The sequence below is a fragment of the Pimephales promelas genome, chromosome 12 (assembly GCF_988280905.1).
Source record: "Pimephales promelas chromosome 12, fPimPro1.hap1.1, whole genome shotgun sequence".
Lineage (NCBI taxonomy): Eukaryota > Metazoa > Chordata > Actinopteri > Cypriniformes > Leuciscidae > Pimephales > Pimephales promelas.
The window spans coordinates 29251325-29266635 of record NC_142780.1 but is presented as its reverse complement, the minus strand read 5'-3'; the positions used below and the strand labels follow the sequence as shown (position 1 = coordinate 29266635).

At 35.7% G+C, this 15311-nt stretch overlaps 1 protein-coding gene across 1 annotated transcript in view; it reads right to left on the bottom strand.

Annotated features, from left to right (window-relative positions):
• The window catches only part of nek11 (NIMA-related kinase 11), a 55102-nt gene extending 40001 nt beyond the window's left edge, over nt 1-15101 (bottom strand). The window contains exons 1-3 of the mRNA XM_039650929.2: nt 15045-15101; nt 14442-14649; nt 2231-2396 (exon numbers count right to left, since the gene is read on the bottom strand). Coding sequence (XP_039506863.2) covers nt 2231-2396; nt 14442-14620 — 345 coding nt within the window. The 5' untranslated portion in view covers nt 14621-14649; nt 15045-15101. The remainder of the gene's footprint in view (nt 1-2230; nt 2397-14441; nt 14650-15044) is intronic.
• Nucleotides 15102-15311: the final 210 nt, after the last annotated feature.

The window sequence follows — 15311 nt, the reverse complement described above, 5'->3', positions numbered from 1 at the left end:
GTACTGGGATTTTCAGGCACAATAGTCTCTAGGGTTTACAGATAAAAAAATACAGTGCAAATGCCTTGTTAAAGCCAAGAACGGTCAGACTGGTTCAAGCAGATAGAACAGTAGCAGCCATAAATAACTCGAATAACCACTCGTTACAACCAAGGTCTGCAGAAGAGCATTTCTGCACGCACAACACGTCCAGTGTTAAAGCAGATGGGCAGAAGAAGACACACCGGGAGCCAATCCAATCAGCTAAGAATGGGAAACTGAGGCTACAATTCGCACAAGCTCCCCAAAATTGGACAATAGAAGATTGGAAACCTTTTCCAGAATGGCAAGTCTCGATTTCCGCTGCAACATTCAGAATTTGGAGTAAACAACATGAAAGCATGGATCCATCCTGCCTTGTATCAACAGTTCAGGCTGCTGCTGGTGTTATAATGGTGATATTTTCTTGGCACACTTTGGGCCCCTTAGTACCAATTGAGCGTTGTTTAAACACTACTGCCTACCTGAGTATTGTTGCTGACCATGTCCATCCTTTTATGACCATAGTGTATCATTTTCTGATGAAAACTCAAATCATCTCAAACTGGTTTCTTGAACATAACAATCAGTTCACTTATTAAAATAAGTCACCAGATCTCAATCCAAAAGAGCAGTGGTTCCCAACCCTGGTATTATGAGTATCTATTACTAGCAACGATTGCACAAACTAAGCAGAAAAGTCAAAGACCAGAATCGAAAATATCATAATCTTTATTAATCCAATGGAGCAAACCCACCCCGTGACGTCACAGGTTGTGGTACTGCAAGACCCTTGCAACAAAAGCTATGAAAAATGTTTTTATTTTAAATGGTTACATTTATCTTGTTTGTTATATATAATTTTTGATTAGAGTAGAAACTTGGTCTGACATCAATTTAGAACAGCAATTTGGAAAAAAAATAAATCAGTGTGGTGTCCTAAGTCAAGCTATTTCCAAAACATTCCAAGGGTAAGAAACACACTTCCAAGGTAACATTATAGAGTAGTATCTCAGTTCAAAACAAAAAACTTTGGCTTTTGACATGAGCGAAAAAAGGCATGGAAACAGAACCAAAAAATGTTCTATTACTACTCTGGGAGTTTTACCTTTGTTTCGTTTAACCTAATAATAACATAACAATGAGAAATAAAAAGGGGCACAAGTTGAACATTTGTAATTTGTCACAAACATTGGGTTTATGACATTTGAGATCTCTTCTAAAACTCTAGATAAGATTAGTGTATATTTTAATATCTCATAAATCAGAAAAGCAGATAAACCAAAAATCTTCATTTGCTCTCCATTTATTTTCAATGCTGTCTAGGAGAAACAAGCAGAGATCTCATTCCTGATTTTTAAAGGATGAAAATGTCCATTAAATTCACTGAGAGTTTAACTCTCGAGTGCCAAAGAAACAGATCAAGGAGATGTGCAAAAAATGCAATAATCACATCAAACCTTCCAAGGTATAGGCCAGAGATGACATGAGCCCGGTCTGACCTGCAGATATGTCTTAATAAGCAAGGATAATATGAAAAATGGTGAGATACAGAGGCACAGAAGCTTCAGAGGAGATGAGCGTGACCTCTGGGCGATTTCAGGACGCTCTCGGCATCCCTGATCCATCGCTGAACACAGAAAAGGCACTGCAGAGATGGGGGAGGAGCTGGACAGTGCAAGCAGAGTAATGGAAAGCTGGTTCGGAGCAAATAAATCCAGAATTATGACTAGGAAGTCAACCAAAAGGCATGTGCGACCCACTTGACTTTTTGGACTGATGAATCCTGCACTATAACACCAGGAGCATGTCCTTTTGATTTCATGTTGTCTTTAAAACTATCAAATCTCATGTACATTTTATAAAGGCCTAGAGTAGACCCTAAGGAAAGGGATGTTCCTGAAGTGAACCTATCACTCACTTTCATTAGGAACATCTCTGGAAATAGTATTCTTATCCCAGTGTGTGTTTCAAGGACATAAGACATTTGCTAATAATGCGATCACAACAGGTCAACATTGTTTACCAAGACCAGATCACGTGACTGGCTTCAAACCCAAGTATGACAACTAGAGACCAAGACCTGATCACGTGACTTGCTCCAGACCCAATTATGACAACTAGAGACCAAGACCTGATCACGTGACTTGCTTCAGACCCAAATATGACTACTAGAGACCGAAGGAAACCAAACCAGTTGAAGCCAGTTTACCTCACAATACTCAGTGATGATGCAGAACGTGTCTTTCTCCAGGAAGCTGGTGTAGAACTTGAGGATGGCAGGATGGTTGAGCTGAGAGAGAAGCTGAGCCTCTTGAATGGCATGGACCGTCTCATTGGGTTTCAGATCGCCAACATGAATCTCTTTTAGCACCTTCCTGCACAATAAACCACAGTAGGGGGGTAAATAACATATCTTGAGTTGAATTATCATGTCTTGCCATCATTAAGAGAAGCTTGTAGTTTCAATATGCTTCAATTCTGTAAGCAATATATATACAGAATTAAAGTCTATAATGCTGACCAAGGCTGCACTTACTTGATCATAGATACAGTAATGGGTTAAGGTTAGTTAAGTAGTCAAGTAGGTTAACAGTAGTATTGTGAAATATTATTTAAATTTAAAAGAACTGTTTTCTATTTTACTATATTTCAAAATGTCATTTATTCCTGTGATGATAAAGCAACATTTTCAGCATAATTTCTCCAGTCTTCAGTGACACATGATCTTTTAGAAATCATTCTAATATGCTGATTTGGTGCTCAAATATTATCAATTATCAATGGTGCTAGTTTATTAAAGGCATATTTCACCCAAAAAATAAAATTAGCCCATGATTTATTCACCCTCAAGCCATAGGTGTACATAACATTCTTCAGACTAATACAATCTGAGTTATATTAAAAAAAAATTTCTGGCTCTCCCAAGCTTTATAATGGCAGTGAATGGACGTTTTCTGTTTTGAAGTCCATAAAGTGCATCCATCCATGATAAAAGTAATCCAAATAGTGGGTGATTATATTAATAGTTATGATTATCGTTGAAAACATTATTTTTGTTGCAAAATTTTAGCAAAATGACAGATCTGTCCAGGATAATTTGATAAACATAAAGTTTATAGCATTTAAAACATTTTTAAATCTTTGTCCCTTTTTAATCAATCAGTTAATTACTTTTACATATTTACTTTTTAATTACTTAAACTTTTGAATGGTCCTGTATCATGGTTACAAAAATATTAAGCAATACAACTGTTTTCAAAATTAATAAAAATACAAAACATTTCTTGAGCACCAAATCAGCATATTAGAATGATTTCTGAAGGATCATGTGACACTGAAGACTGGAGTAATGATGCTGAAAATTCAGCTTTGCCATCACAGGAATAAATTACATTTAAAAGTACATTAAAATAGTTATTTTAATTTCACAATATTACCGATTCAAAAGTATTTTGATCAAATAAATGCAGAACTGGCAAGCATAAGAGACTCCTTTCATAATTATTTTGACCAGGAGTGTACTTTATCAAATGACAGAAACAGCAATACAACTGGAGTCACAAATTAAACAATGAATTTCCACCACAGCAAAGTCAGCCACATTCATTATCCCTCATATTATTAATTTTGAATGTGCATCTACTCTATTCAAGCGTTCTACTTTCAAAGAAAGCTCTAGACTGACAGCCAATCCAACCAGGAAAATAAAAACATGAAGTTGTTAAAAAGGGGTGGAATTTGCCTTCAAGAGCCCTCCAAATCAAACTGGTTACCTCATTGCTTGTTCAGCCTTTAATTTTGCACAGCCTTTCTTCAATTTCCTACTGTCTGGAACCTGCCATCAATGCAGAGATGCACTGTGTTTATATAAGCGTCACGTTCCTCAATTACCAGCTGTAGCCTGGCCCCAAAAATGCCATTTAGGAAAGAACAGATTGTTTTCCCTGATCTTTTCAAGCTTGAAGGGATCGGGAAGCCAGGGCCACACTGTTAAATGTAGCCTGTCATTAGCTCACAAATTATGAAGGGTCATTGTAATTATTCTGCTTTTACTGATAAAATGAAGGGAGGGACACATCCATTGATAGAAATTTGCCTTGGCCTTTGTGACCTTTGGCAACGAGAAGGGAGAAAGAATCAGCCATCCTCTGATGCATTTCAGACGAAAGACATCTGAAAAGCATAAATTATCATGCCATTATTAAATTCTAAAAAATAATGGTCTTGAATAATGCAGAACTTGTGATAATTAGCCATTTTTAAAAGCTAAGAATGATCTATATGATAAATGGAATAATTTCTCCTCCAGTCGTTAGCAAAATATGACCGCCACATCTGCAGATAAAACTTTATGCACTTCCTAACTCAAATTAAAGGGACAAATAAGGAACGCTCAGAGCAGCTAATTTAATCCCATCGGCTTTTAGCAAGAAGAAAAATGCAAATGAGCATTTAACACAAAGCAAGGATTTAAAATCATATTTTAGTGACCTTATTTCCAGACCTTAAGGGACTTAATCAAATACCACCAACAGAGATGAACGCATTGCATCTGCCTCCTGGTTTTGTTGTAAATTGGTTCTCGGCTTGTTGAAGGAGAACTCTCATTTACCTCTCTCTACTTCAACATTCTGTTCTTTCCTCTTCCTACTTGAAAATCATTACAGCAAAGGGAACCGGTAAAGTGCACTTCACCGCAATGCTGGTCTTGGATTGCTCTCATTCTTCACGTTTTCCCGGAAGCTGAGACACGGGCCTAATAGCTAATGTGTTTTTAAAGATGCAGAAAGCAACTTCTTAATGGAGTCGTTCAAATTCTTTCATTACTGGAACGACTCAGGTCGTTCCAAACCCATATGTCTTGAGTTATTTTGTGCTAGTCATGTTTTTGAATACAATGATAAGGAATGGGCACTGGAGATTTTAAGCACCAAAACAAAAGTCCTCTATGAGAATAGTGTGCCATTTAGGTGGGGTCACATGACCAAAATTGCGGTGCGAATTCACATGCATGAAGCACATCTCACACAGAAGTCACTTTTAAACCAAGCTTTCTGTTGGTGAACACAGCAAATTCGTGTAACCAACTTGAACATGAGCAAAATCCAAGTTGGGAACTTTTCCGCCACCGATCGCACCGTGTTTAGAAAAAAAGATCAGTCTGAAAATCAGTCAGTAATAATAATAATAATATTTCAATGCTTTTTTTTGTCCCCCCGAAAAATGTGATCACCTGATCACATACTTGCCAAGGAGAGCAGAAGCTTTGTGTACTGTTCTACGAAGGAAAGATAGTAAATTATGAACATAATTATAAATTACTTTGAACCTACAGAGTTCGGACATACCTAATGTCTTAACCAACACTAACAAACAATGTCCAGCATGATAAACCTGATGAATTAAACAACTCAAATAACAAAAAATGATTTTAATAGCACAAACACAATTCTAAAGCTCACATTAGGACTCACTTTAATAAAGAGACACACAGAGAATCATTACACTGATGTATGACAGCAGGTCAGTCTAATTTCGAAAATCTAATTTTGTCTTGGCCACGTCCTCTCATGTGTCATTAGAGCTAACATACCTTTATAATGCATTATGTCACAAGACCAATCTAATGAACCATTGAGCTGATGTTGTGGAAAGCAGTACACACTGCATTATGGTTTCATATTAGAAGCCACTAGCCTAAATAATGACAAGAGATCAAAACAACAACATTATATTAATATCCATAAATCTGTCACATCACCTAAGATATGTTTGTGTTTACCCACAAGTGAAGTATCCAGTCAATTACTGCATAAAATAGATAATTCACAACTGATCATCAACATCAACCTAGAGTTTATAGGATGACAACATGTCAGGGATTTGATCTTCTTGTGGTGAGATTGCACTTAATAAATGTGCTTAATAAAGAAGCCTTTTTATGAACATTTAGCATGAGCCAATGAAAACTCTCTATTTCTCTAGCACTATTGCTAACATGAATAATACATAAATAATAATTCAGTCTCAGACTCTCATCCTGTAATTGTAAACACCTACAAATCAATATTATCTAGTGTGTTAAATAAGGACAGATAGACATTTCTTCATGTCAAAGCAGATTTGTGCCTATATTATTTTTTTCTTACCAAGACTGTAATACCCATTCCATAATTTATTACAGTTTCTATAAAAATGTGTCAATGGCAGATATGGGTCATTTGAATTCCTTTGAGATGGAAAAAGATAATATAATATACTGCTGTCCAATCTTAATAATACATTCATCAATAAAGTCAATAAAGAAAAGTGTGTCTGATCTCTCTAATATGAAGACATAAGTATGAGAAATGTGATACAGAGTGACTATATTATATTAGCGCAATAAGAAATCAATTTAAGATTAGCCTAATTGAGTGATTTCAATTTTAACCATACCATGTTGTTTTACAATACATGTTTATTTAAATTCCAGGCACTATATGTGGAAGAATGTAAAGAAAAGCTTAGCTAGACCACCTCAGTTGGAAAATAGTATACTGTACCATCGATAAAAAACATCAATCACTGAAATTTCCTGCGGTGAATAATTGAACACGCGTTCATGTCCCATTTCTTAGTCTCTCTCTGGAGGCGTGGAGGCAATTTAAGATCTATTTTAAGGATATAGGAAAGCTGAGCAAATAACCAACAGCAATCCTTTGCAATTTTAGCCTCTGCATGGTTCCATATTTTATTTCAGCATCTCATTTTCGCAATCTAGGCCTATATCGTTTGAATTAATATAACCAAAGCCTTTTTAAAAAGCCAAAATTGAACTCTCAACCTATCTGTGATGAGGTTTAGCAGAAAATAAGTACACCATTTTATCAATTTTAGAAAATGCCCAGCTACAATATCAAAGGATAATGTTTATCATCAACCATAGTAACTGAGCAACTCTCTCTATAAACGTGGCAAAATATTTTACTTTTTGAGGTGTTAAGGCCGGATAACCTTAAAAGGTACTGTTGCAATTAACATAATGCGTAATGTAAAAGATAAATGGAGAGAAAATTCCCACTATACATAAAGCAGGTAAGTAAATTAACCAAAGCCCCAAATCTGTCATGATGCAGTGGTGTGCAAGGAAAGGATAGAGTGCCTGAGAGAGATAGGGAGGGAGGGATGGATAGATAGAGAGGGGGAAAATGGTGGAGAGAGACCAGTCTATACGAGAATCTGGGCACTTGAAAACAAATTGGGAGATTTCTGGTGGACCTGGACCCAAGTGGTAGGTTGCATAACGGACCAGGATCATAAGGTGAGCAGAAATAAGCACTGCTGCTAAGGGTCTCCAGGGAATCTTGTCTGACAGGCAAATCCACAGAGGACAAGCTGAAAGTGGGCTAGCAGGGCCAAACGGAGAGAAACGCTCCCCTCCTTGAGTGAGATTAGCTGCCTCTGGCCTCTGAGAGGAGACTATAATGATATTCACAATGATCCTGATCCGCTAGTCACTAGTGCTTTGTTTTTAATGACTGACACATTGTAATAAAGAGACACCTATTGCACATTTAAAATGGAAATACTCAACAGTGGTCCAAAAAATCAGCAGTCACAAATGAACATTTTGTTTCCTCCATTCAAAATCGGACTAATTTCAAACTGAACCACTTCTATCATCACAAACACTCCTTGTTCAAAAGAGTTCATGAGTGATTCGTTTGAGTCCGATCTTTTCCATTAACTGATTCATCCATACCCAAAGCCATTAATCTAATTAGCTAATTAACCTATTCGAGATCTATGAGGTGCTGCTGTAACGAACATGCCACCTAATGACTACTCTCTTCCATGTCATTTTTATTCAGTTTGATTCATTGAGGATTCCCTCATACATCATATGGAGTTCCCTTGCGCATTTTACGCATGTGGACTCTTCAAAAATACATAAATACAGTAGAATGTACTGAATGTACAAAGATAGTACAATAAGATTTGTTTCGTCAAAGTTCGCGTCATTTAACAAGAAACTATGCTTCTTACCAAATCCAGGGATTGTTCTAACTACGGAAGTTTGAGATGCTTTTTGCGAAACTATTGTTTTCTGGAAACACCAAATCATTGAACTATGTCGGTAACAATGGAACTCGCGACAATAATTTTGTCGGGAAACGCAACCCAGACTGATTTCAACTTCAATCAACACATTTCGATCTGTTCGTAACTCAAATGTTTTGTATTACCACTGGTTCTTTTTAAAGCTTGAATATTACTAAAACTAAATCTGAAAAAAAAAAATTTAATAAAAAAAAATAAAGCTATACAGAAATATTTAAAAATGGATATTTTTTAAAAAAAAATGTTAATAAACTATAATAAAAAGTACCCTATAGAAATAATACTACAATAACACTGATAAAGATACATTATGTGAATGAATTATTGCTTATACTGTGAATTGTGATAGTTTAACCCGGACATGTTGTTTAAATAAGACACCAGCTATATAATAATATAATCTTCTTTGTTCCATAAGTATGTGGATTTAATTAGAATACAACACCATTCGGAAACCCCTTTGCACCCACAGTGGTACTTTTGGCACATTTGTGAGACTAATTAATGAAAACCAGAGCAGACGACAGGCAGCTCTTCTCGGCTCACAATCATTTTGTTAATACAGATGTAGTATGTGTAAAAAGGTCACACACTCACACTTCTCAAAATGGCTCCCCATCTGGAGTGTGACACAATCTGAGATTGCGTCACACCGAATATTTGAAATCTTAAAGAAATGGTTCATATAATTGAAACCCCATTTCATTATTGTCTTTCTTCTGACACAAAAAGAAACGTCTAGCAGAATGTCTGAGCTGTTCTTTTATCATGTAAAAAAGCAAAATGAGCATCATAAGTCATTGGCTTGTGTATTATTACATTGCAGTCTCAGTGACTTAAAGGGGTGATGAACTGAGATATCAAATTTTCTTTGAGCTTTTGACAAGAGGTCATCATATTATAAGAATATCCTGTAAGTTTCAGAACTGAAAACGACCTTGTTAGTCCAATAAAAGCTCAGATCCATTGGACGTGGCTGTGGTTTCATGAGGTAAAAACAATATAAATACTGATCATTTTCTCACACAAACCGCTCGTTTCGTGTCTTGGGCCATCAATGTGTACTTACATTTACGAGTCATTAAATCATGTTTAATTTGGATTTATCTGTGCATGCTCTTTGAGGAGGACCCCATATATACCTCCATTATATGACTGATAGACATGAACGGTTTGACCTAAAAAACAAATACTGTGAAAACAAAGACACTTACATCTTGGATGCCCTTGAGGTAAGCTAAAACATATTAAAAATTCATTTCAAAGGGAAATATCCCTTTAATCAGTTATTCAATATTTAGTATGTTTGAAATGAATAAATCCATTATGTTTTTTTTTTTTAATGACAGCCTCTATTTAAAAACAATGAGTAGAAACATAATTATGTCATTACAATGTTGGTATTATTAAAACTTCCTTGTGTGTAATTTTAAATCCAAGTAGCCAACAGTTTATTTTAATTTTTAATATTATAATGATGTACCAACTGGGGTTCCCTTTACAGTTTACATCATTAATTGAGTTTTTTTTTTCTTGAGGACATTTTTAATAGGCCTATACTACCTCCAATTAATCGATATCGAATTGAATCTATTCAAAATCAAATAGAACCGCAAGCTTGTAAATCTAAATTTAAAAGAAATTCAAAGCCCAGCCCTGTCCTATAAAAATCCAGGAAGACTACAAATAGAGCACTTAAGCAACTGCTGAAGGCTTTTTGCACAGACATGACAAGGGACCCACAGGATGTGAGCCCTACTTTTGGGGCAAGTCCAGAATAGGAAGCAATTTGTCTGGGCTAATAAAGCCCAGTGAGAAGCCAGCTGGAGGAAAGGGGTACGGCAGTCTCAGCTCACAGCGCCCAGCACTGACATTTGGCTCTCACAAAGAAACAAAGGAGTTCATAGCACTGTAAGAGCCACTGAGACACTAACAACAAAACACACACACAGCAGGATTTTTTTAAGGCTGAGAAAAGACTAAGGAAGGACAACTGGTGCATAAGTGGAGAGATGGACAGGAGGTGTGGTGGTCTCCTGAAGGTGGGCATTCAGGTTTGGTGCCAGCTCTCTGCATGTGACAGGTCGGAAACTGGCGAACAGCTGCAGTGGACTAACAAGCAGAGCTCCGGGTTAAAGGAACAGTAACCCGTAGCATGACGCCACGCACCCGTGGGAAGCGAAAGTGTGGAGCTCTTCCTAATTGGCCTACGTTTCCCCCAGCATCTCTCTAGCTTCCAGTTGCATCTCCTCGTCTGATATGGGTTTCACAGAGAGGCTGTGTCGCCAAGTGTGATAGACAGAGAGAACAGTTAAAGTCAGCATGAAATAGAAGATGCAAGTCTTTTCATGCTTATTGTGACATATATCTGTAAGAAATAGCTTCTCTAATAAGAAGAAAGAAAAAAAGAGGAAGTTATTTTGATTAAACGTTACAATATTCCATAAAAAAAACTTTCATGAAAAGCATCAAATGAACAGACAACTTACTCTTCTCCAATTGGTTTGTTTTCCGTTTATGAATCTAATTATAGTCACGGACCAAAACCGGTAGAAATCAATATGTGAAGGATAATATGTGATAGTTGGTCTAAACGGCTAAATAAATGTGGTGAGGTGAACAGGACAGGGCTCTACAGTTCAAGGTCTATAATACATGGATGAAACTATCCCTTGGCAATCCCATTCATCTTAATAGCAGTTGCTAAAATGGCCAATATACAGCTCCAAATATCATATGACTTGAAATACAGTTATGACATTTTGATGGTGCTTTTGCAATCACAATTCTTTTACATTTCTTTTTTTTTTGGGGGGGGACTCAAATATTATAACTCAAATATTATATGGATTTCTAATGGAAGCTTGTTTCCGCCACTGAGTAAAAAAAGAGAAACATAATTGCGACTTTTTATCTCACAATTGCGAGATATCTAGTCAGAACTGTGAGAAATAAAGTCGCAATGGCGAGATATAAAGTCGCAATTGCATGTTATAAAGTCAGAATTGCGAGATATAAAAATTCTGAGAAAAAAAAAGAAGTGTGACTTTTTATCTCACAATTCTGACTTTTTTCTCACAATTTACAGTTTACATCTCGCAATTCTGACTTTATAACACATAATTGCGACTTTATATGTCGAATTTCTGACATCTTTTCTCAGAATTGTGAGATATAAACTCGCAATTGCGAGTTATCAGGCTAATTCTAAGGGGAAAAAAATACTAATTTTTTTCCCTCTCAGAATAGTTTAAATCTCACAATTCGGACTTTATATCATGCATTTCTGACTTTATAACACGCAATTGTGACTTCATATCTCACAATTCTGACTTTATAACATGCAATTGCGACTTTATATCACACAATTCTTACTTTATATCTCGCAATTCTGACTTTATATCTCGCAATTCTGACTTTATATCACGCAATTCTGACATCTCGCTGAGCATTCTGAGAAATAAAGTCAGAATTGCGAGATGTAAACTCGCAATTGTGAGAAAAAAAGTCAGAATTGTGAGATAAAAAGTCGCAATTACCTTTTTTTATTTTTCATTCTGTGGCGGAAACAAGCTTCCATAGATTTGGGACAATATGTGTAAATAGCACATTTTTCTTTTTTTTTTTTTCTTTTTTTTGGCTTAACTATTTCATTGTAAATTTCACCAAAAAATAGTTTTTTAGAGAATTTAATACTTATTCAGCGAGGACATATCAAAAATAACAGTAGAGACATCTATTTTAAATAAATGCTGTTCTTTTGAACTTTCTATTCATCAAAGAAAAATGCACCAGTCTCTTTAAAAATTAAGCAACAACTTTTTTCAACATTGAACTATTTCTGAAGGACCATGTGACACTGCAAACTGGAGTAATGATGCTGAAAATTCAGCTTTGTCATCACAGAAATACTATATACATAAAATATAAAACAGTTTTTTAAAATGGTAATAATGTGTCACAATATTACTGTTTTTACTTCATTTTTGATTTAAAAATGCAGCCTTGCTGAGCATAAGAGACGTCTTTTGACTGGTTCTATCATTGTGATTGTGATTCCCAGATATCTATAAAGAGACATGAAACTACTGTACAGTATGAAAATAATCAATAGTTTAGTGCTCATAAGATATTTTGGCACCAGAATGAAGAGCCATGTAATAGAAGTGACACAGCCAAACATTTGTTCTGTTCTGAGAGCAATGTCCTCATAAACTCAGACCCATTGGTTTTAATTAACTGTGGGAGCTTCACTGCGAACTGAATCTGGGTAAGATGTAATATTGCCACGATCACCAAAGCACCTAATGCCTCCTGAAATAATGACTCACAATTTCCTTTTTTTCTTTTCTTATCTCTGTTTCAAAAGAAAATCTGCCTGTTTAAGACTGCAGGCATCTACAGAAGCAATAAATCAACTTCACAACATACTTCACAACAAATTCAGATGACACCAGCGGAGCTTCCCTCAGGACTCTTAACATTTGAATGTAAAAAGCTATGAGAATCTAGTCAATCGCATAAGACGTTATGCAATTTAGCTAATATTCCAGTGACAGGCCATTTATTCTCTCTAAAATATGCACCTATACAGAAAAATAAACATTTACATTACCAACAATGAAAACTGGATCAAGCATGAGAGTATTAAAATAATACATTTTGCCCTCTAATGAAAGCATAATAGACTGGGATCTTATACCATTTATGATTATAAAGAATAATAGATGTGTTGGTAGTAACATGAATGATTCCTCTATCTCAAAGGAAAAAAAAAATGACTGGTTATTAGTAACAAGGACCAATGCTGCTCTCAGGTGGCCGGACAAGAGAAGTGATTTTTTAAGTCCAATTTCAATATTGCCATAATTTTAAATTATTTCAACAGTATTAATTTAGTGCACATGCATATTTTCTCTCATGCACAGGATGCATCTGGAATAACTCATTAAATCCTACACACAAAAAAAACCCATATCATTTAATAGGACAAACCTCTAATAAACCCTGTCGTCATACATTAAAGGGGAACTATTTACTTCAAAATGGGATTTCAATAAAACATGGCTGCCTATACAGTAGAAATTTGAAATCAGTGCAGAGAAAACAGAGGAAAACACTTCTCTTTTGCCAAACTGGTAAGAAAACGTCAAAACCAATTATGACTAGGCATGTTACCAACTGGCAACTCTTTTTTTAACATAATTTTTAACAATGTATTGAAATACATATTCTAAATAAACAGTTGTTTTGATAACCCAACACATTTTTTTTTTCTATTTGCATTATCATTCATTCAGTAATTTGGAATTATGAACGAATATAGACACTATTTAGATAGGTGGTCATAAAAAGTTCTGTCATGAAACTCTAGATGGCACGAGATGATGGGTCCTTAAAGGTGACATTATGCCCCTTTTCACAAGATGTAATGTAAATCTATGGTGTCCCCAGAATGTGACTGTGAAATTTCAGCTCAAAATACCCTCCAGATCATTTATTATAGCTTATCAAACTTGCCATTAATTTGCGACGCTTGCAAAAACCAAATTGGGGAACCATGGTTGAAAACGTGCAGATTAGAGGTTGCTAATATTGTAATAAGATCCCCTTCCTATGTCAGAAGGGGAGCGAAATCTGATCAGCTTATTTTTTGACATGCTTGCAGAGAAAGGCTTACCAAAACAATGTTACTGTGTTGTAACTTTTCACATTTTGTGAGTTGGTAGATGCACCGGGGACCAGATTATAGCACTTTAACACGGAATAAGCCAGATTTTCACGATGTGCCCCCTTTAACTCAAACTGCTTGCAATCACATCACTCTCTGTAGGGCACAGCTGTCTGGTTCCTGCTGTATCAGTAGCCAATGAGCTCACTGCTAAATACTTAGTCAGAAATTACTAAAGCAGTGCAGCACGCTTTCCAAAATCTTCCAACTTCCCCAGCTCCACCTGTATGGATCTGCTTTGGGTAATTCATGTATGCTATTGTATAGCAGCAGCGTGTCTTACCTGCTCACAGCAGCATGTCCTGACATGGTTAGATTTAGATGGTAAATATCATATTAAATTGGATGTCCACCTTAACGATAATCACTAAAATGAAACCATCTTATTTAAAAAATATGACATCAATCATGTCATTTGATTCTACTGCAAAGCTTTATTAAAATATGATGGGATTCGATGGTTTCAGAATGTTTTTTATAGATATATAATTTTGTTTATTGAACAAAAAAAGAATCTTTTTTTAGTCAAAATAAACCTAAAATAGTGCAAACCTCGCTAAAGTGATTTGAACAAGTATTAACTTACAGTCTCTCTGCTGCAACTGCCTTTGTGTCTTTAACAAGATACACAGTGCCGAAGCTTCCCTTCCCGAGCCTCTGCTGAATGGTGTATCTGTTCGCTATCAGGCTGCCCAGGTCAGAAGATGTGTGTGTGGAAGCAGGATGACAGTGTGTTTGTCCTTGACGCTCACGAAATCTGGGCATTTTTCAGTCATGAATCCAGTGCTGCCAAACTGCAGAGATGAAGATCGAGAAAATGTCAACAAATGCTCTCGTGACGTTATTTATTTTTCTTTTGTTGACTTATTTTAGTGTTTTAGTAGGTATTTGATGTTCCTGAATTTTAAAATGAGTACGAGCAACATAAACAACATTCGAGTCATAAGAATGACTTAAAACAACAATCCATCATATCTTTCACCTATTTTTTTTCTTCTCGTCAACATGCGTAGCAAAACCAAAATAAAACAAAAATACTGAACAAATGCAATTTAGTTTTTCCATCACCCAACAAATGTAACGTTAATTATCAAAACATTTTAATCTAAATCACCACACTATTTTGTTCCCTCTATTTTAAATAAAAAAAATGATTATTAGAGTTGATGATAGATTTTTATAACCTCACCTGTGGGTCGGAAATTCGTTCGACCAAATGCTCTGAACTTCCTGTGTGTTAAGTCGCTGTCATGGGAACAGTGCAGATGAGCTTTTCTCCTTTAGATGGCGCTGATGTGCAATGTTGACTGTCAATTAAAATGATGTTGACGTGCGTGCTAGTCAGAAATTGGTCCATTATGACAATACATTTCAGGATCATGTAGGCTTATAAAGTTAAAATAATAATGTAATTAAAGATAAATTAAAATATCACAAAATTTTTATGATGCATTTG